Raw genomic sequence first — 22,520 nt, 5'->3', positions numbered from 1 at the left:
GGCGTGTGTTTCAAATTCCCCCAAAACTCCATGTCTGTTTTCACAACAATACATTTTATTTTTAGATCGTTAACTATTAAAAACAACAACAACACAGAGAACTAAGATACTGTTGGGCAGTTTATTTACTGAGTTCCTTAGAACTGTATCCTTTGCCTGTAATCTGGTACTACTTCAAAACATGTCTAAAATAATGTAAAGGGGAACAGGAATGTGTGCTTTAGGATTTTTCCTTTTTATTCTGAACAGGCCAGCCTTGCTAGAAATTACTGATGCATGTTTAGGAGGCTTTTCAACAACAATATCATTATTTCTTTTTTTCACTTCCAACCCAGCAAAGCAGCTGTCTCTTGATGTGTCTTCTGTCTTGGACTCCCTGGCACATATTAGTACCCCTGTGGAGAGCAGGGTAATACACATCCTGCCATTAGGGAAATGATGAAGTCAGGGTTTAGTCAACATCCAGGCATGTACTGAAGCTTTCAACATTGTATGTTCCATGGGGTATAAGTAGGGCCCTACCAAATTCACGGTCCATTTTGGTCAATTTCATGGTCATAGGATTTTAAAAATTGAAAATTTCATGATTTCAACTATTTAAATTTGAAATTTCACAGTGTTGTAATTTTAGGGCTCCTGACCCATAAAGGAGTTATGGGGGGTGGTCACAAGGTCATTGTAGGGGAGGTTGGGATACTTCTACCCTTACTTCTGCGCTGCTGCTGGTGGCGGCACTGCCTTCATAGCTGGGCAGCTGGAGAGCAGCGGCTGCTGGCCGGGACCCCAGCTCTGAAGGCAGAGCTGCTGCCAGCAGCAGCGCAGAAGTAAAGATGGCATGGTATGGTATTGCCACCCTTACTTCTGCGCTGCTGCTGGCGGGGCGCTGCCTTCAGAGCTGGGTGCCCGGCCAACAGCCGCCACTCTCCAGACACCCAGCTATGGGTGGCAATACTGCGAACCCCCCCCTCCCCCCCAAAGTAACTGTGACCCCCTGCAACTCCCTTTTGGGTCAGGACCCACAATTTGAGAAACGTTGGTCTCCCCTGTGAAATCTATATAGTATAGGGTAAAAGCACATAAAAGACCAGACTTCACAGGGGGAGACCAGATTTTACGGTCCGTGACGCGTTTTTCATGGCCGTGAATTTGGTAGGGCCCTAGGTATAAGAAAATGGTAAGTTTCAGAAACTTCTAAATGAACAAACCTTGATTTACCTTTACCATACAGACTCATCCCTGCTCCAGTGCAACTAATAGAGGCCACTGATACAATCCATTTTGCATGTGTCTGGGTGAGAAATGAGTGACCTTGCAGAACTACTTTGTAAAGCTAGTGGAGAAAAACAGCTAAACTAACTCAAATTTTCACTGATGTATTTAAGATTCAGCAGCTTCTAGTACAGTGGTTGAGGGTAGTCATAAAAATGTAGGACTGGAAGGAACCTCGAGAGGTCATCTAGTCCAGTCCCCAGCACTGAGGCAGGGCTAAGTATTATCTAAACCAACCTGACAAGTGTTTCTCTAACTTGTTCTTTAAAACCTCCAGTGACGGAGACTCCACAACCTCCCTAGGTAACCTATTCTAGTGCTTAACTACCCTGACAGTTAGGAAGTTTTTTCCTAACTTAAATCTCTCTTGCTGCAATTTAAGCTTGTTACTTGTTGTTGTCCTGTCCTCACTGGATAAGGAGAACAATTTTTCACCCTCCTCTTTATAGCAACCTTTGAAGTACTTGAAGACTGTTAGCATGTCCTCCCTCAGTCTTCTCTTCTCCAGACTAAACAAACCCATTTTTTTCAATATTTCTTCGTAGGTCATGTTTTCTAGACCTTTAGTCACTTTTGTTGCTCTCCTCTGAACTTTTTCCAATTTGTCCATATCATTCCCAAAGTGCGGTGCCCAGAACTGGACACAGTGCTCCACTTGAGACCATATCAATGCTGAGTAGAGTGGAAAAATTTACTTCTTATGTGTTGCTTACAACACTACTGCTAATACATCCCAGAATGGAGTTTTCTTTTTTTGCAACAATATTACATTTTTGACTCATATTTAGTTTGGGATCCACTGTAACCCCCAGATCCTTTTCTGCATTACTCCTTCCTAGGCAGTCATTTCCCATTTTGTAGTTGTGCAATTGATTATTCCTTCGTAAGTGGAATACTTTACATTTGTCCACATTGAATTTCATCCGATTTATTTCAGACCATTTCTCCAGTTTGTCAATATCGTATTGAATTCTAATCCTATCTTCCAAAGCGCTTGCAGTCCCCTCCCAGCTTGGTATCATCTGCAGACTTTATAAGTACACTCTCTAGGCCATTATCTAAATCACTGATGAAGATATTGAATAAAACTGGACCCAGGACAGATCCCTGCAGGACCCCACTCCATGTGCCCTTCCAGTTTGACTGTGAACCACTGATAACTACTCTCTCAATATGGTTTTCCAACAGTGGTGCACCCACCGTATAGTAGGTTCATCTAGGCTATATTTCCCTAGTTTGCTTATGAAAAAGCCATGTGAAAGAATATCAAAAGCCTTAAAGTCAAGGTATATCACATCTACGGCTTGCTGCCCTGTCAAAGAATTGCATGTCAAATCAACCAAATGTTTTATTCTTGACAAATCCACGTTGACAGTTATTCATCACCTTATTGTCTTCTAGGTGGTTTCAAATTGATAGTTTGATTATTTGCTCCGTTATCTTTCTGGGTACTGAATTTAAGCTGACCGTCTATAATTCCTTGGGTTGTCTGTGTTCCCATTTTCATAGATAGGTACTATATTTGCCCTTTTCCAGTCCTCTGGGATCTTTCATGTCTTCCTTGGGTTCTCAAAGATAATTGCTAATGGCTCAGAGATCTCTTCAGCTCCTTTAGTATTCTAGTGCTCTAGAATTCTAATACACCTCTACCCCGATATAACATGAATTCGGATATAACACGGTAAAGCAGTGCTCCGGGTGGCGGGGCTGCGCACTCCGGTGAATCAAAGCAAGTTCGATATAACGCAGTTTCACCTATAACACGGTAAGATTTTTTGGCTCCTGAGGACAGCGTTGTATCGAGGTAGAGGTGTATGTTCTAATCACCTGGATGGTGAAAACTAAATTAAATATGACTAAGCATATTTATATTGTACAAAGGCAAAGTATACATAGTGGTGTATTGGGTACTAATGTGACTAGTGATGTATGTTTAGTGCACTGACAGTTAATTGCAGCATTGTACCAAAGTTGGGCTGCCTTTCAATGTTCCCTTTACTATTTATGGGTGCTGCTGTTAAAGGCGAAACAAAAAGGTGTCTGAGTGACCAGAATGGAAGGATTGGAGGGATTCAGATTGACAAGAGTTGTGCTCTCCACATTTACAATAACTTGGGTCAGTATTTTCAAAGCAGGGTGCCTGAAGTTAGGCACTTTTATAGGCATATTTTGGAACCTCAGTAAGTGGCCCAATTTCAGAAGTGATGAGTACCTGCGTCTTTCATTGACTTCACTGTGAGTGTAAATGATCAGGATCAGGCCCAGAGAGTCCTGTGCCTTTCCAGATTCTGCAAACAAGAATGTAACATCTTGCACTGCCAGGCTGTTGAAATCTGCACTTCTATGGGATTTAGAAGTCTTTCTTTTCCCTCAGCCATTGGAATGGACTGAGTTAGAATGCACAGAGGACAGTACTGTGCAAGATAAACAAAATTGACTATGCTTTCCTCTGACTTTTATTTAATAAATTTGATACCTATTTTGGACCTAGTACAACTAAGCTCATCAAAAACAAAGCAAAACAAACCTAAAACCTACCAAAAATAATTGGAAATAAAGGTAAGAAATTATTTGTTCTCCCATACCATTATTCTTCTCTGTGGCTACTTAGCAGAATTTTTCTTTCCTTTATCAAATAATGGAAGTCCCCAGATTACTGTCATTCATTCAGAATAACAACCCTTTAAAGGCCAGACTTTTAAAAGGAGTCAGCGGCCAGGCTCTCAAGCTGCCAGCTCCCATTAGGCCAGAGTTTTAAAAGTGCCCAGTGCCCATCAATTCCCATTAACAATGAACAAGCCCTGTATTTTGGTTTTGTGTTTCTAGATATGACCGTTTGCTAGAGACCTGCTCCATTGCACTTGTTGGCAAATACACCAAGTTCTCAGATTCCTATGCTTCTGTCATTAAAGCTTTGGAACACTCTGCACTGGCCATCAACCACAAACTTGAGATAAAGGTATGCTTTTTTCCCCCCTTCCTAGCTGGAGTAGTATTTGTGTCTTAACCAGATTGTTCTTGCTTACAGTTTTGCACACATCTAGGAAACACCTCACAGTTTTCAGAATGATTCAGCAGCCAGGAATATAATAACTCATTCATTCTCCTTGGATTACAGCGTCCAAACATCTGTTACATGCATACAACTTAATAGCAAACGAACCTCCTGCTTTCAGAACAGAGGATCTACATAATACATGTGCACTGTCTGGTTTTTTCAGGTGTTCTGTGTTGAACCTGAGTGGTGGTGTTGGGAAGGCCAGCGTTCATTTTGAATTTCCTCTAGCCATTACTATAACCAATTCTTTGTAGGGTAGTCTGACTTCACTTGGTGGCACTGTCAAGCTTCATGGTACTCTGCCCTAGTATTCCACTGTGATCTTGACACCAGCTGGAAACTGATTGTCTCTGTAAGCCTCTTGGAACATATTTGAACTTCATGAACATTCTTGGAGTACTGAAATGTCTGCCATCTTTCATCTGAAACTTTAAAGAAAAATTTCTTTAAACCATGTTACCTCTAAATATGAAGTATTACCCAAGACGTGTGTAGCACCACTGTTTGTAATAGGACTAGTGAACTATGTCTTGTGCACTGTCACTTAATTTATTGCAGCATTGTACAAAGGCTGGGCTGCCTTCCATCATTTCCCTTCTCGGATTATTGATAGGATTTGCTTGTAACAGTAGTCTGTCATTGGGGACTCTCCGGCTTGTGGGCACAGGATTCTAAGTGCTGCAGGGGACCCGTGCATGTAGGTGGTACACAGGGGCTCAAAGAGCTATCTAAGAGAGAGAAGAGAAAAGTGAAACTGCCCAAAGTCAGGAGATGCTAAGGATAAGAGTGCCTGCAGAACTGGAACCCTTTTTCATATGTGCCATCATAATGCAGTCTAATTGTTCTCCTGGATGCCTGCCACATTCAGTGTGTAAATTGAACATGCAGTTAAGGAGACTGTTTGTTTGAATTTTTTATCCTCATTATTGTAAATGTGGCTCATATGCTGCATGCAATCTAAAACCTATGGACCTCAGCCTTACTTACCACTCAGGCCTTATCAGTCACCATCCAAACTGCTCAGTGAGGTAGAGGACCTCCTGAAAGCATGATGTCTGTACATGTAATTAAAGACTGTAGTGATTATGAACAAGAAGCTATATTGCCTAGCAGGTGGAAAATCAGACCAAGCAAACCACTAGTAAATGTACAATAAGAAACAAGCCTGTTTTGGCAGGGAGGGAGTCTCATACATCTAGATTCAATGAAAACTAAACAGCAGGGGTTTGGTATCGGGGGGGTCTTGTGCCAGTCTCTCTCACTGTGATTATTCCTGGATTTCTTCCTAGTATATCGATTCTGCAGACCTGGAACCAGCTACTCTACAAGAAGAACCAGTCCGATACCACGAGGCCTGGCAGAAACTCTGTAGTGCTGAGTAAGCAGTTCATAACCCTAAGCCTTTCCTCAAAGAGGATCTGACTTCCCTTGGTATTGCTGTCACTTTCTAAGTGATCGTACACGGTTGTACTCAGGGACCCTCCCCGCATTGTGCTGTGCACTGAGCGCCCCTGTCCTGCGGAGTTTACAATGTAATTTTGTGTAATTGTAACAAACAAATCGGGGAGGGAGGGACAGCAATAGCAATGCGATTACACAGACTAGCTATGTGTACAACTGGCTGGTTTTGAGGAGGAGAAGGAGAAAGGGTGGGGGCAGCATGAGGCATGGAAAGGGCCACTGGGGAAAAAGTGGGATGAGGAAGGGTGAGGATTGAGGGGAGGGCCAAAGCTGGGAGAAAGAGGAGGGTACAAATGTGGGATCAGATCTTTTTTTTTTTTTTTTTTTTTTTTTGTAGGAAAGAGGGATGTTGGAGGAGGAAGGGAGAGACTAGGTTGCAGGGAAGGGGTGGTGTGAGCCAAGCGAGCAGTGGTGGGTCATGACTAGTGATCAGTTATTTGGGAAGCAGTTATCCACTTTCTGCCATTGGTCAGTAATACAAAGAATCACCTGCAGAATCCTTGTGTTTTTTGCGATTGCAGTTGGGACATGTTGTGCTACAATTTAGTTGACTTGTCTCTAAGCAATAGGCCAGGCCTGCACAACTCGTAAAGCGGTGAGGGCCATATTACTCCAAAGAAAACAGCTGAGGGCCGAAACCCTCCGAGCGCCGACAACCCCCCCCCCCAGCGCCACCCAGCCCCCCCAAAACACAACACACACACACCAGCGCCGCCCGCCCCACGGAAACAACCCCCCCAGCGCCAGCGCCGCCGAAACACACACACCCGCGCCACCTGCCCCTCGGGAAAAAACCCTCCTTCCCCAGCGCCGCCCTACCGAAACAGCAGTATTGAACCTTGGTAATATGTTATAGCAGGCCCCTAAGGTAGTATAATTAAGATAAAAGAAAAATGTCTTTTTGCTAGAAGTAGAATAAGATCTTCCCCCCACTTTGTAATCAATTGCCCTGTTGAATGAATGAGGTGTGAATGAGGAAGGTGTGGAAGGCAGGCACCTCCAGACAGCTGCAACCCTTGGAGAGGGCAGGGCCGGCTCTAGGATTTTGGCCGCCTCCCCTTTCTTTTTCGTGCCCCTCTGTCCCCGGCCCCACCCCAACTCCACCCCTTCCGAACCCCTTTCCCAAATCACCAGCACCGCCGCCTCCTCCGGCATGCCGCATTTCTCCCCCCCCCCCCATTGCTTCCTGCGGGCCCCCCGTGACCTCCTGCCCTAGCTCACCTCCTCTCCGCCTGCTCCTCCGGGCGTGCCGCCGCTCCGCTTCTCCGCCCTCCCTCTCAGGTGAGGGAAGGCGGAGAAGCGGAGCAGCGGTGCGTTCAGGGGAGCAGGCGGAGCAGAGGTGAGCTAGGGTGGGGGGGCGCAGGAAGTAATGGGGGGGTAGAGGAACCGCTCCCCGCTCCAGCTCACCTCCGCTCCACCACCACCGCCTCCCCTGAGTGCCCGCTGCTCGGCTTCTCCTCCCTCCCAGCCTTGCTGCGCGAAATAGCGGTTTCGCACGTGGCAAGCCTGGGAGGGGGGAGAAGCGGAGCGGCGGCGCGTTCAGGGGAGCAGGCGGAGCGGAGGTGAGCTAGGGTGGGGGGGCGCAGGAAGTAATGGGGGGGTAGAGGAACCACTCCCCGCTCTAGCTCACCTCTGCCGCCTCCCCCGAGCGCCCCGCCGCTTGGCTTCTCCTCCCTCCCAGCCTTGCTGCGCGAAACAAGCCTGGGAGGGAGGGGGGAGAAGCGGAGCGGCAGCGGCGGAGGTGGAGCGGAAGCGAGCTGGGGCGGCGAGGGCACTTTCTCCCCATGCCCCGGAGTCGGCACCTATGATGGCCGGCACCAGAATGCCGCCCCTAAAAATATGCCGCCCCCAAGCACCTGCTTGTTTTGCTGGTGCCTGGAGCCGGCCCTGGGAGAGGGGATGGGAGCCAGACCAGATCAGTAGAACAGGTCAGCCACCGACTCACCACTTGCCTCCTCAGCCCCCCTCCCCCGGCTCGCCTCCTCACCCCCCGCCACTGCCCGCCCACTCGCCTCCTCAGCTCCCCCTCCCCCGGCTCACCTGCCCCCCCGCCACTGCCCACCCACTCGCTTCCTCAGCCCTCCACCCGCCCGGCTTGCCTACTCATTCCCCGCCACTGCCCGCCCGCTCTCCTACTCAGCCCCCCTCCCTCACCCGCCGCTTGCCTACTCACCCCCCCGCGGGCCGCACAGTGAGCCCACGCGGGCCGCATGCGGCCCCCGGGCCGCATGTTGTGCAGGCCTGCAATAGGCTGATTAACAGATATTTGTTGTGAAGCACGTATGCTATTCTACATACATCGTCCTGCTCTTTCGGATCATGTGAAGAGCAGCAGTAATAACAACACCTACCACTTACACTGCACACTTCATCTGTAGCTCTTAAATGAGGTCACTGTCCCCATTTTACAGATGGGGAAACTGAGGCACTGAGCAGGGACGTGACTTTCCCAACAGCACCTACTAGGCCAGTAGCAGAGCTGGAAATAGAACCTAGATTTTCTAAGTCCCAGTCCAGTGCTCAGTCTGCTAGGCCACACTGCCTCTTGTATTACAGCCCATATTATATTTGTCTGTCCAAAGAGATTTATTACATAGAAACTAGACTTTTTTTTATAAATGTTGCTCCGACAAGTGTTTGCCTACAAAATCCTACAGCTCTCACAGAGACATCTTAAAATTGGGAGACAGGACTGGAAGGGACCTCTTGGGTCAACAAGTCCAGTCCCCTGTTGTCATAGGCAGTCTTGTCATTTAATCCCATTCATCAGATTATTTTAGTACAGATATTCTTTGTCATTTATAAGCACCTTAAGGCTTTTCACTACTGTGCACGCAGTTATATTCAAAGAAATCTTGGTAGTAAAATGAATTGGTCAGGTCTTGTAACTCCAAGGTCTTAAAGCAGAAGAGCTGCAATACTTGTTTGGAGGGTATAGAAAACTGCAAGTCTCATGTAGCTGGATTTTTTTTTTCCCCCTCCCCTTCCCTTGTACAGTGGAGTCCTGGTTCCAGGTGGGTTTGGCGTTCGAGGAACAGAAGGGAAAATTCAAGCTATTTCCTGGGCAAGAAAACAGAAAAAGCCCTTGTTAGGTGAGAAATAGAACATATTTGACAGTATGAAGTAATTATGGGGGGAGGAGGGAAGCAAGGAGCCAACAGGTGTACATCCAAAATCTGAATCCCACCCTAGCCCTCTGATCAGAGACATCTCTATTGTGGATCAATCAAGCTCTTGCTTTAGACTGTTACGTGCTAATGCTTTCTTAACCCCATAGTGTTCTCTTGATGCAGGTGTTCTGTATATTATACTATAGCTAATGACTAACACTTAAAATTAACTGAGCACCGAGGCAGCATTTAAAATGTTTTTTAATATTCCCAAGGAAACTTGAATTTCTTCTGGATGTGGTTGATTGTAATAATTTCCCCCATGATTTAATTCTCGGAATGCATGCATGTAATGAGAAAAGATAAGAGAAACTAACAGAGAGACCAGTACGGCATTCAACGTTGTTCTTGTTTCACAATTGTGTGACACTGTGTGAATATATATATAAATATTTTTAAACCACTGTGTTCTGACTCCATATACTAAAGGAAGATACCTTACTCTCCAGTGCAGCCCTGGCATATCAATGACTGCTGCCAGTGTCGATCAAGAAGTTAAGATCTGTATTAAGGTAGCACATAGGGCCCAAAATGAGATGGGGACTCCATTGTGCTGGGCTTTACACTTTGCTGTTCTGGGCAGAGATTCTTACTTACAATTGAATTAGACCATATGGACAAGTAATGTGAGAGAGGAAATATCATCCCCATTTTACAGATGGGCAGCTGAGGCCCAGAGAGATCAATTTAATTGTCCAAAGTCTCACTTAGTCTGAGACAAAGCAGGGAATGGATCCCAGGTCTGAGTCCCAGTCAGTGCTGTAGCCACAAGATATGCTTCCTCTATAAATCAGTATGTTTCTGTGTGTTGTAGACTTCTATGCAGGTGCCAAAGTGCAGAGCTTTGCATTACTGCATGATCTGGGAGACCCTCACAGTTCACTACCCGGTGTCACTTTCATACTCTCTGCTCTTTCTACAGGAGTTTGCTTGGGGATGCAGCTTGCAGTTGTGGAGTTTGCGCGCAGTGTTCTCGGCTGGCAAGGTAATTACAGTGATAACTAACTTTCTGAGTTCAGGTTATTAATGGATTAATTGGGATGATGGCTGTAACTACTCCCCATTCTTGGTGGGTTGGAGATGGCTTTTGGGGAAAAATCTGTCTCCAAGAACCAGTCTTAAAGGAAAACTGTACCCACTTTGCTCAGTCCATCAAGCTGAAAGCTAGCCAGGTAGGAGATACTTGTCACCGTAGATAAAATATACTATAAAATACTGTAATCCAGTTTCAAATCTGCTTGCTAGTTAGAATTAAAATGTGAAACAAAAGGTTCAATTTCCAGAAAATAAGCATTTTTTTCTGATGCTTAAGGCAAATTGGAAACTGATTTACGGTTTTTCATAATGGTCTCCCATACTGCTTATGTCACAAATGATTTTGCTGTCCTCAGGAAGATGGCAGCTTCTACCTAGACTCAGAAATATTTCTCTCAGAAGTCTAATAAATACATCTGGGCTTGTTTGGTGTCTGGGACAGATTCTGCTCTCACAAGTGGTCCCTTCATAAGTTGGTACTGCTCACATGAGTGTGGGAGTGGGATTCATTTCTATGTTACTCATATTCAGTGTGTGACTTCTTGCTTCTAATCTAAGAATGTCATTTTACAGATGCCAATTCTACAGAATTTGACCCCAAAACGACTCATCCAGTGGTGAGTATGGTGTGATTCAAATGTGGCTTGTTCTGACCCCCCTTCAAAGCTAGAAGTGTTCTCTGTGCGTAGATAAAGCCAATCAAACTTGTACTGAAATATCTGAAATTGGAACTTACATCTCGACATCTTGGTGCAAGTCTGTGTATGGGCACTTTTATTTTGGAAGTAAATGTCCTAGTTTGGTTTACCTTAAGTCAATTTGTCATCTTTTTGGCAGCGGGTTCACACACTGTAGAATGTACAGACACAGGGTTTTTTCCATCTATGCATTTTTATAAAACAAAGAACTTACTCCTGAGCGTTTAAAGGGCAGTTTTCAGCATGGATGACTTTTTTACAGAGCAATCAACAAAATTTATAGTGGAATGGTGGATATGACCAAACAGAGAGAAAGTTAATGGTGACAGTGCCAAATATTAACCTGCCTAAACATTAACTTCATACATTTTCTTCTTGAGCCAACTGAATCTCTGTCCACCCAGAACTAGGGCTGCAAGTCCATAAAAACCTCAGCTAGGTAAGCCAGTCAACAACCCAAAGTATTGGGATTGTTTGTGACCTCGGCTACAATAATTTACAGTGCTCCTTTCTCTCCGACTCTGGAAAGGAGTATGTTTAAAATATCGAGTTTATAAGTCTAGCCACCACATGCTGATGGTGACTCAGTTTTGCAGTTAGAATCCTATTACCCTGATTACATTGGGATCTGTACAGATACCACCATTATGAGACTATCTCCCGAAGAAGTGAGGTTTTTTACCCATGAAAGCTTATGCCCAAATAAATGTTAGTCTTTAAGGTGCCACCGGACTCCTTGTTATCTCCTATACTGAGACTGCCCCGAAATATCGCCAAACCTACCAAATACAATTCTGCGTCTTCATTAAAAGAACACCTCAATTAAATGTCTGATTGTGCTGGGCCCCTGGAGTGGCTGCTTAAGACAGATTTCACTGTTTGTCTTTCTTACGTTGTCCTATGGATGTTTGCATTTGAATCCTGTTTCAGGTTTTTTCTTCCTGTTTCAGTCAGTTCACTGTTTTAATAATCTCCCCTAGGTCATAGACATGCCAGAACATAATCCTGGGCAAATGGGTGGGACCATGAGGCTTGGCAAAAGGAGAACCCTCTTCCAAACCAAGAACTCGATCATGAGTATGGGATTTTTTTTACTGCTATATCTTCTCGGTCCTTCTAGTGTCTGAAATGATTCATGAGAACACAGTGTGTCGAGTGGGACAGAAGTGAGAGATAGAAAATTAGCCAGATTGTTTAATGCTTTAAAAAAAAAAAATGGCTAAGACTGTCTGCTAGGCATTCCTTAGACTTTCTGTGGTGGAAGTGAAACATCAGCCCCCTTGTGCTGCGGAAGAAGTAGGTTCTGGTGGAAACCAGTCACTCTGGGCTAGATCCACAAAGGTCCTTAAGCCATAACTGTCACTTCAGGTGCCATTGAGATACTCAGCTGCTGCCTTATGCTGTAGATGCCTGAATTCCATAGATGCCTAAGTTTCTGCTTGTTGGGGCCTTAGCTCATACCTGAGCCCTACTACCATTCTCAGGCAAGGCACTCCTCGCCTATTTCGCCTGTGGGACCTGATCCAGTAGGCGTGCTCAGAACACACGTGGGGGGGGACACATGTCTCTGTCCCATGATACCCAAATAGCCCGGTGGCTTGCCTAGGATGTGGAAGACCCAGGGTTGAATTCCCACTTTGCCTGATTTGGAGCAGGGACTGGAACTGGAACCTGACACTCCCACATCCCCGGGGAGTGCTCTAACCACCAGACTATAGAGTCAGTTTCTCACCTTCTCTCTCTCAGGCCCGATGCATATTTAATTATTTATACAAAATGGAACAACTTCAGCAAGGGAGATTGAGAGAGACTCTCACCGAATAGCCTGGTGGCTAGGACACTCACCTGGAATGTGAGAGACCTGGGTTCAAGTCCTTGCTCCAAAACTGGCAGAGTGGGGATTTGAAAACAGGTCTCCCAGATCACAGGTGAGTGTGCTAATCCCTCAGCTATTGGCAGTAATGGGGAGGGGGTCTGACCTGGCCAAGTGCCTGACTCCAGGAGAGTGTTCACAGCTGTGAGTACTGAGTGAAGACAGGTGACTGACTACCTCTGAGGGTGGGGCTTAGACCCTGCTCCTCCTCCTCCTCAGTGTTTTCTGTTGGCTGATTTAGGCAGCTCTCAGTTCAGCTCTCTGTGAATCCCTTTCGTAGGTGCCTAGGCTCCCCAGAGTTAGGTACCTAATTCAGGTCTGTAAATTCCACTGGGTGGCAGGATGCCTAGGAGTTAATGCTGGCTAATGCTCAGTTGCAATGCTGCAGTGCAGATTGCATGATTTGTGGATAACACAGGGGGAAGATGGTGGGGAAACAGGCTGGGGTTATACATTAATTGGTTAAAGAGGAATAGAAACATCATCAAGTGGAGTTTACCATGATTTTGGATGTAATTAAGGAGAATGTAAAAGGTCCTCTCTTTCTGGGCAGGAAAACTGTATGGAGATCATGACTTCTTGGAAGAGAGACACAGACACAGATTTGAGGTATCAGTTGGTGTGTTCTGGGGTTTGTAAGCTTTCTTACTGAAGAGCATGAGCATGAGAGATCATGTGTACTTTGCTGCTTTTCCTCAGGTGAATCCAGAACTGAAATGCTTCTTTGAAGAGCAGGGCCTGAAATTCGTAGGCCAGGATGTGGAGGGAGAGCGAATGGAAGTGGTTGAGTTGGAAGGTGAGCACTTGAGCAGCTGTGTTGGGAGTTGGTGTGTGTGTCAGGGAGAGAGTTTTTTGTCTGACATGGCAGCTTCTCTATGGGCTCAGGGCAAGATCTCAATATCTCAAGTCTGTTCCCCAAACAGAGCTATTGAAGTGCAAAATAATAATGACCGTTAGGAGTTAGAGGACAGAAGAATACCAAGGACAGAGCAAGGAGGTGACCTCCCAGAGCACAGAAGGAACCAAAGCTGGGGTTGGAACTCAGAGGTCCTGAGTTTGTCAGCTTGGCCGTGCAGCTCAGATCCTAATGATGTTCTCTAGACCAGCAGTTCTCAACCATGGGCCTGGGGGTCGCAAACAGATTTCAGGGGGTCCACCCAAATAAACCAGAGAGCAGGGCCAGCGATAGTCACTGGGGCCCAGGGCAGAAAGCCGAATCCCAAGCCCTGCTGCCTAGGACTGAAGATTAAGTCCAAGCCCTTCTACCCTGGGCTGAAGCTGAAGCCTGAGCAACTTAGCTTCATGGGACCCCCTGTGGCGTGAGACCCTGGGCAATTATTCTGCTTGCTACTCCCTAATGCTGGTCCCGGATTTTAATCTTCTGAAAAACTGTTGTGGCACGGGTGGGCTGTGAAATTTTTATAGCATGTTGGGGGAACTTCAGAAGGAAAAAGGTTGAGAACACCTGCTCTAAACTGTCAGCAGCAGATGCCAGCTGTGAGATGTGAGGAGGTTATCCAGAAAGGCCTTCCAACATGAGATGTGGCAGCTCAATGATCTTCTCAGAGACTCATTATTCAGAATTAACCTGACACACTCCCTGCTTTCCTCTCTTCTCTTAGAGCATCCATTTTTTGTTGGTGTTCAGTATCACCCAGAGTTCCTATCCAGACCCATAAAGCCGTCTCCCCCGTACTTTGGCCTCCTGCTGGCTTCTGCAGGGAGGCTCACACATTATCTACAGAAGGGCTGCAGACTCTCACCCAGGTAGGTTTGAATTAATATCCTAGTTCAGTGCCCGACTTTCCATAGTACAGAGCTCTCTACTGAGCCATGGCTGACTCTTTAATGCTAGGGCTGGGGACTCCATGACCTGACAGGAATGGGGATCCCAGCATGTCTGGCACAAAGGCATCAAGTGCGTACTTTCAACATTCCTCCTTTCATCTCCTTCATCTTGGGCTAGACTGTGCCTTGAAGACTCTGGCCTACATGGGGGGCTGTGGAGTCCTTCTGCCCAACACAGAACTTTGGAAGGTTTTACCTTTAAGGGGGATCAGATGCTTGCAAAGAACAAGGGGTATGCATGTTGTACCATTCCTTGGGGAACGGGTATGCCGGGGTGCGCAGGCATTACGGTTGGGCCTGGCCCTTGCGTAAGGTAAGGACAGCTGCTGGCATCCTCCCCACACTCAAACAATTACCAGGCATAACATGACCACTGTTGGCCTAGGTAGCATGCCTAGATAATCTCCAAACTGTTCTCTGTATTGGCCTCTTGCTGGGTCCAGAGTAAGAGTAGATTCCTTTCTGGCTTTTTGTTGACCCAGTTTGCAGAGGGATTGATATGCTGGAATAAGTTTCTAATGACATACCTACTCCCATTTATTCCCGTGTACTGCACTCTTAAATACAGACAGCAGATATGTGGCCAATATACAAAAAAGTCCACCCTTTGGTTGGTGACATCTCCCTTTATCAACAGACATTGTTGGTTTAAAAGGTGAAGCAGTTGTGTCCTTCAGACACACAGGGAAATGATGCTTGCAGGGCACAGCAGGCAGCAGAGACCGCTTGATAACTGAGCAAAGCACAGTAGAAAGCACATGGAACAAGTTACTGTGTGTCAAGAAAAGCTGTGTCCTTCACAAGTGGACCCAGTAGTGTACTGCAATGAGAAAAGCGTTGAAGCTCTTGGGTGGAGTTGCAAGGATCCTGCATACAGCAGTTAGAGGAGAGGAGGGGAGGGATAGCTCAGTGGTTTGAGCATTGGCCTGCTAAACACAGGGTTGTAAGTTCAATCCTTGAGGGGGCCACTTAAGGATCTGGGGCAAAAATCTGTCTGGGTATTGGTCCTGCTTTGAGCAGGGGATTGGACTAGATGACCTCCTGAGGTCCCTTCCAACCCTGACATTCTATGATTCTATAATAGTACCTGGAAATGGCTGGCAGTCGTACTCCAACCCTGCTCATTTGAATCTCTGAACTATGCGGGCACATAACCAAAATACAAAGAGAATGTAAAGGCGAAATATCTAGACCTTGAGACTATTGAGATGACGTGTCTTAGGGCTTGTCTACAGCATCAGAAGACCCGCTAAATCGACCACAGATCGCTCTCCCATCGACTCCTGAATTCCACCTGAATGAGAAGCGCAAGTGGAGTCGACGGGAGAGCGTCTCCAGTCGACATGGTGTAGTGTGGACCCTGCGGTAAGTAGATCTAAGTACATTGACTTCAGCTACGTGAATAATGTAGCTGAAGTTGCGTAACTTAGATCAATCTCCCCCCGCGCTGTAGACAAGGCCTTAGATTTCCCTTCGCAAAGCCTGCTGTTGGGAATGGCTGCACTGAGAACAGGCGATGCCAGTCGGTTTGCTGTGGGGAGGGAAAAAGTAACTTGAAACATCTTGGGTCATTAAACTTACTGCTGATTAAACACTTCACCTCTTGGTGCTGAGTCTGTATTTCATTGCACCAACATACAATGTGTTTCCATGCTTAGCATGTGCTCTGGGGGAGCTGACCGTGCGCATAGGGTGCCTGTGCCTGTCTTACAGCTCTTCTCATTCCTGAGTTTTCAAAGCTCCTATGAAATAGCTCTGTCTCCAGATTAAAGGCAGCAGGACCTCTGCCCTGGAAGGGTTGCAGTAGAATGGGTTATACTGAAGGTTCTGGCTAGCTTATCTGACATGTCACTGGGGCAGTGCTTGCCTTTATGAAGAGGGTTAAATAGCTTTTGAAATGCATAGACCCCTACATTGAAACCATGTCATTGTGATTTAGCCTCATTCCCATAGAGACTGCAGACTTTAGTCTTAACATGCTTTGTTTGACACGTGTCCTACTGGGTTTTGCACTTCTCTCTTGGGAGAAATTCTTAACCTTTCATGCAGGGTTTCAGGTTTCAAAAAACTCTGTTCAGAAGTAAATAAAGGCCAAGCTCCCTGGTGTTCTGGTTGTGTAGTGCCTGGGGACAGGCTGTGGTGGCTCCTGGAGGCCAGCCAGGCCACTGATGGCTGTTCCACAAAATTAAGCAAGTAAAAACCATTGAATGGAATGATCCCTGCCTTTAAAGACAAGAGCAGCGGAGTGTCATCTAGAACCCGCAATCTGCTACGCTTACAGCCAGCTCCCACTAACTCATGATGTGCAGACTGATCTCTAAAGGGTCTGTGCTCACTATAAAACAACAAATGCCGTTGAACTAGGCTGCCTGGCTAGTCCTGTGGTGTAATCTCCGCTAGATCTTCCCTTTCCTAAAGCTATCTGACTTCTACAGGGACACCTACAGCGATAGAAGTGGCAGCAGCTCGCCTGACTCAGAGATCACAGAACTGAAGTTCCCATCAGTAAATCATGACTAATTCCTGGTAATGTTAAAACATGACGTCAGTCTCTTTCCTCCTTTATCTGTTCATTCCTTCCCTCCTGACATCTGAATTCTTCAAATCAGTCTGGAAAATACTGGCACGACGTGAGTCAGCTTGCACTGCTCATGCATATATGCCAGCTGCATTCTGAGTGATGCATGGTATTTTTGTGTCTGGAAACGCTGTCGCTGGTTCTGATCCCCTTTCTTAGAAAAATGGGCACACAGCAAAGTACAAAAAGGTGTGTAGGAGGTTTTTTTCTTTAAATAATAAATGTACTATGCACTCTTGAAATAAGAGACTCTCGGAATCAATTACTAGATTTAATTCTATAGAACCGTTATCTGAGGCTAGGTCTACACTACAGCGGGGGTCCGACCTAAGATACGCAACTTCAGCTACGTGAATACCGTAGCTGAAGTTGCGTATTTTAGGTCGGCTTACCTGGCTGTGAGGACGGGGGAAAGTCGACCGCTGCCGCTGACTCCGCTGCCGCCTCTTGCCGTGGTGGATTTCCGGAGTCGACGGCAGAGCGATCAGGGATCGATTTTATCGCGTCTTCACTAGACGCGGTAAGTTGATCCCCGATAGACCGATTGCTACCCGCCGGATCGGCGGGTAGTGAAGACAAGCCCTGAGACCTTACACCAAGTAGAGAGAGAAGCTGAGGATTTAAAAAGCTGTTTTGATGAGGAAACCTTTACCTTAGAAACATGTGGTATAGAAACATTTCAAAAGGAAGGAAAAAAAGCCCTGTAATTAGCCTGCTTAGGCTTTGATCACATGTATTTATCTATAGGCTCATCTGCCTGTTTGCTTCTTATTTAAAGGCAGATAAGGTGTCTTTATCACTCTTTCAGCTGCTGTTTTGACTACAGGTTCCCATGTCAAAACAATGAACCAGAATTTCAGAGGTGCTGAGCTCTCACAACTCAGATAGGAGCTGCAGATGCTAGGCAGCTGTGAAAATCGGGTTTATTGTCATTACTAAAACCTCAGTTTTTTTCTCATTAAAGTCCTAAAATTCAAGCTTCTGCAGGAAAACAAAATTGTTGTAACTGGTTTTGTGAAGTCACTTTTTCTTCCTGGAGTTGGTTTCTGAACATGGTGTAGTTAGTTTCTCCATTGCTCCCAGCTATGACTTTCTACCTATCCTGTAGGCGTACTTGGTATTTTTCTAATAAATTAAGCAGAATTTGTGCACGTACATGTAGTATTTGCAAGAATGAGGGAGGATTTTTGTTGTTTAAAGCCATAGGATCAGGATAGTTATTTTCCTCGTAGTAGCTATCATTTCAAAGGAACTGCAGTGTAAAAGTGAAGTGTGTCAGAAAATTACCAGACTAATGTGCGTAGGTTTCCCTAAAAAGGTTATTGATGGCACTTGGAACAGAAATACTCTTTAAAACACTTTTCCCTCCATAAAGTTTTCTTGGTGCCTTGAGTCACTGAAAGTATCTCAGAAAGCCTGTGATATTACAGATACTGTGGATCGCATTGAGACTTCTGGTGCTTGTGATGCCACATTCTAGGAGATCATCAATGGAAATACAAAGACTTCCCAGAGGCCGTTGTACTTATTTCTGTGCTGATATCCCTCACAGCCTGGTTAGTGGGGACAATAGCACATAAACTGGGGTTTAACTCAGTTGTCATTTTTTGTTTTAATAACTGGCCCAAGGAATCAGGATTTTGCTTCTTGGGATAAGATGTGATACTGCTTAGCCAAAGGGAGCAAATATCCTGATTTTATTCTTCAGCTCTGCAGTGTTTGTTTTCTAGTTTACTTTAGTGCTGTCTTGTATAACAAGCTTGCTTTCAAAGGGGTAGATGATACATTTCTTTTTTTAAATTGTCATAATGCCCCCTATAAGCTAGCAGGCATAATTATTCTGGGGAAGAGGAGCCTAGTGAGGTAGGTACTACATGTCATACTCCTATGGGGGTGGGAGGTGCAAGTACACTGACCGTCACACCACTGCAGGCGGAGTGGAATCCACTGTGCACTTCAAATCCGGTGCTCTTGTTCTTCAATAATTCCTACTCTTGCCCTTTCTCTATTTGTCCAGGTGGATCTTCACTAGAAGAGGAGCAGAGTCTTTGTTAGACTTCCTAGACTTCTTACAGCAATAGCCTGAACGCTGTCAGCTATGGGCTTTCTTAAGTTATGTTTTTATAATTTTATGACAATCTTGTCCCTTTTTATTTTCTGAATTTTCGCTGTCTTTTGTTGAATGTTCCCCTCTGTCAATCCTTATAACTCCCCGAGGAGCATTTGCCATGGCGCATGCAGCTCTGGGCCTTTTCTGCAGCTATGACTATCTCTGAGAATGAAAGCAGGAAGGCTAGATGCTGGAACAGGCTCTAGTTTCACTGGAGAATCCAGTCGCACATGCTTCTTAATGCATGGTAATACTAGCATGAGTTTGTGTCTCAGACACTTGGTATTTGGGCTGCTTTCTCCAAGCACCACATGTGGTCATACAGTTGAACTTCTTGCAGGAGGTCAAATTTTGGGGCTTTCTTCATTCAGCTCTTGAGCTGAGCTAGGAAAGGTGGGATGTCAGTTTATTGTGCTTTATGCAGCCTATCTTTTTAAAACTACTATTTAAAACTCTTTGGCACTGGTGGTTTTTGTGCTTTCAGTGCTAGCAATGAACTTATGACCAGGAAAATCTGGTTCCTGGAACAGAAGAGTTAATCTGTTCATGAACATGATCAACTCTGATCCTAACTGTGACATGTCACTCTGCAGGGATGTAATTAACTTGAGATCATGTAAAAATGCCACGATGTCAGGAAGCCCCATCTTTGTCTGAATGAGGCATAACTTTTAGCCCTTTAATGCCAGCATTTTCTGGTGCTGCTTCTTGGGCTGGGAAATCTTAACTCCTTGCATCAAGGGGGTGGTATAGAAAAGAACGCGATGAACTGTTTTCAGATGCTGCCTTTAAAAGCTCTCATTGCTATTCACCTTGGATTGAAAAGTTTAAGGTGCTATATTTTATTAACACTTTAAATTAAAGGGAAACTTTCCCTTGCCTCTTTGTCATGTCCATCTTCCTGAATGCAATAAAAAGTGCCATTGTCCTAAAAGTTGGGCTAAGCAACTTGCCTACAGTATTATTTGGCTTAGTCCTTAAATGTGCACTGCCCACTAACAATATTCTCAAAATTGCCAGAGCTGAGGAGGGGGTGGGTGAAATGGGGTCATTCCTTTTGTTCTGCCTTTTTGCCACTGTGAGAAACAAAGTTTGGTCTTCAGCAAGTTAGAAGAAAGGAAGCTAGTTTCTTTATTGTATTGTGTCATATGTCCTAAACCCTCTTCAGTTCATTAAAGTTTGGGCAAAGCTGTGCCTGTGTCTCGCCTGATTGAGTATTAACCCTTACATTGTCTGACTCTCAAACTCATTCAAAACTCTATTCTAACAGTGTGAAAACTCTTCTTAATAGTGTGTCCTCATGACACTCGCAGCCCTCCAGGCTTTGTTCTGAAATAAACATTTTAAGAAATCTCCATTGTAAGGTTGCATCTTATTGAGAGGAATTTTGGTAAGAATTCCTGGAGTGGTTTGTATGGGCCATTACTATTATAGGACAGTTGGGTGGGTGGGTGTGTGTGTACACACACACATCTGGTATCTATATATTGAAATAGACACTTGCTATAAAGTGACTAATTCTTTAGTATTGTGATCTCACTTTATCAGTGTGTCATTATTTTCCTTTCTAATAATATTATATTGGTTGAAAAATTAAAAATTTGGTCATAAAATGTCTAATAGATACCTCAGAGCCTACCATGTTTTTTTCCAGATTTCAGGAAAAAGGACCAAAGCAGTGTGGGGTGTAATATTTAAGTGTAACTTTCTCCACCCTCATAGCCTCAAATATATTGGATTAGTTAGCAAGGGTAAGCACCTTTTTTATGCTGGATGTATTTGGTACTAAAATACACCTAGTGCAGCCCTACTGATACCACGGAGCAGAACTTCAGTTCAAGTGCACCATCATTATCAGGCTTGCATCTGAAGAAGTGAGGTTCTTACCCACGAAAGCTTATGCTCCCAATACTTCTGTTAGTCTTAAAGGTGCCACAGGACCCTCTGTTGCTTTTTATCATTATCAGTATGTCCCAAATACTGGAATCAACACTTCTCTGCCCTCTGTGATTCTTTTTGTTTTGGATTTTCCCTATCTTTGCCTTTATTATTCTTCCCATTGCATGGCCAGTCTCATCTACCTCAGCTTGGCTTATCTTCCTGCTGCAGCCCTTGAGTGCTGAGAACCTAACTCTGGTCCCAGTTCAAATCAACAGGAGTTGTCACTGGAATCAGGGACTAGGGCCTGGTTCTTAGGGCAATGAGCTTTTCCTGATGAAGATTGGACTTTTCTGGTCAGTTTCCCTTTTTAGTAGACTCCATACATAAGATGCTCCAATACTGGAGCACTCTTGCTTTCTCCATAGCTGCAGCTGGGCTGAAAGTAGCCAGTGCTAACCATGTCATTCAGCTTTTGTAGAGCAGCAAAACCCCATGTTGATTAACTTAACCAGTTACAAAGGGCACCTCTGATCACCCAGTTGTGAAGAATGACCAATCCTACCACAAAACATGGCAACTTTTCAGCAGTGCCCTGCAGAGCTCTACTCTCAGAACTCATCAGCTAGGCACAATTAGAAGAAATGGTCCAGCACTCTGTTCCTAATACCCATTCTCCTGCACAACAGGGTTCTGGGCTTTTTAATGAGAAGTGGACCAGTTTTGTTTTGTCTTATGAACATTGGACAGTGTACGTCCTAGCCCCACACGAGTTATGTGTCAGAGGGAAGAGTACTGCCCTGAACCATCCACCCTGCTTCTCTATGGCCTGGGCTTCATGCTGACTGCATGAGATCACAGCTACAGGCAACTACTCAGCACCTGATTTGAGAGGGTGGGGGGACAGGGGACACTCATGGGTGCCTTAACACTTTGGGGACAGCATTGATCATGTGATCTCAATCTTTTCTCCTTTCACATACTAATAATGCAAAGCTTCAATACTTGACTGATGTTAGTGTGAAACTGCTGTTCTCCATGTAGTTAACAGCTGTTATTTTCCTTGTCAGCGTGACCTTCAACCTATGTGTACTTTCCCTTCTCTTAGGCCTACAAAGTTAGATTGACATAAACTGCCTTGCATGTCCATATGCTTAAATTTGTCTTCCACTGATGTAAGCGCCCCTTTATGCAGACATAATGATACTACTTCCCTGAGCAGCGTTGAACCATGGTTGCTGTACTGAGGTTGATGCAGCATCAAAGTAAACACTGCATTAACAATGTCAACCCTAACAGCCCTCCAGCAACTGTCCTACACTGCCTTATGCTGACCTTTCTGGTCACAATTGTGCACTCCACTGCGCAGGGGTCAGGGAGACCAGAAAACTCCTCCAATCCTTTAAAGTCCCACAAATTTTTGAAATGCTTTTTCCTGATTATCTAGCTCGGTGAGCACACTTAGCAGGTCTCTGGTGTTGGCTCTCAGCCAACTACACACTCCACATGCACTCCAGCTTGGAGTAGGCAGGAGATATTGGA

General features: G+C 45.2%; 1 protein-coding gene across 1 annotated transcript in view; it reads left to right on the top strand.

Annotated features, from left to right (window-relative positions):
* CTPS1 (CTP synthase 1) overlaps positions 1 to 20,422 on the top strand; it is a 29,574-nt gene extending 9,152 nt beyond the window's left edge. Inside the window, exons 9-19 of the mRNA XM_065421528.1 lie at positions 4,096 to 4,228; positions 5,617 to 5,705; positions 8,786 to 8,880; positions 9,881 to 9,943; positions 10,567 to 10,610; positions 11,672 to 11,768; positions 13,118 to 13,173; positions 13,264 to 13,360; positions 14,187 to 14,331; positions 16,848 to 16,938; positions 19,008 to 20,422. Coding sequence (XP_065277600.1) covers positions 4,096 to 4,228; positions 5,617 to 5,705; positions 8,786 to 8,880; positions 9,881 to 9,943; positions 10,567 to 10,610; positions 11,672 to 11,768; positions 13,118 to 13,173; positions 13,264 to 13,360; positions 14,187 to 14,331; positions 16,848 to 16,932 — 904 coding nt within the window. The 3' untranslated portion in view covers positions 16,933 to 16,938; positions 19,008 to 20,422. The remainder of the gene's footprint in view (positions 1 to 4,095; positions 4,229 to 5,616; positions 5,706 to 8,785; positions 8,881 to 9,880; positions 9,944 to 10,566; positions 10,611 to 11,671; positions 11,769 to 13,117; positions 13,174 to 13,263; positions 13,361 to 14,186; positions 14,332 to 16,847; positions 16,939 to 19,007) is intronic.
* Positions 20,423 to 22,520: the final 2,098 nt, after the last annotated feature.

The sequence above is a fragment of the Emys orbicularis genome, chromosome 23 (assembly GCF_028017835.1).
Source record: "Emys orbicularis isolate rEmyOrb1 chromosome 23, rEmyOrb1.hap1, whole genome shotgun sequence".
NCBI lineage: Eukaryota > Metazoa > Chordata > Testudines > Emydidae > Emys > Emys orbicularis.
The sequence above is the reverse complement of the archived record's forward strand: the minus strand, read 5'-3'. Positions and strand labels throughout refer to the sequence as shown.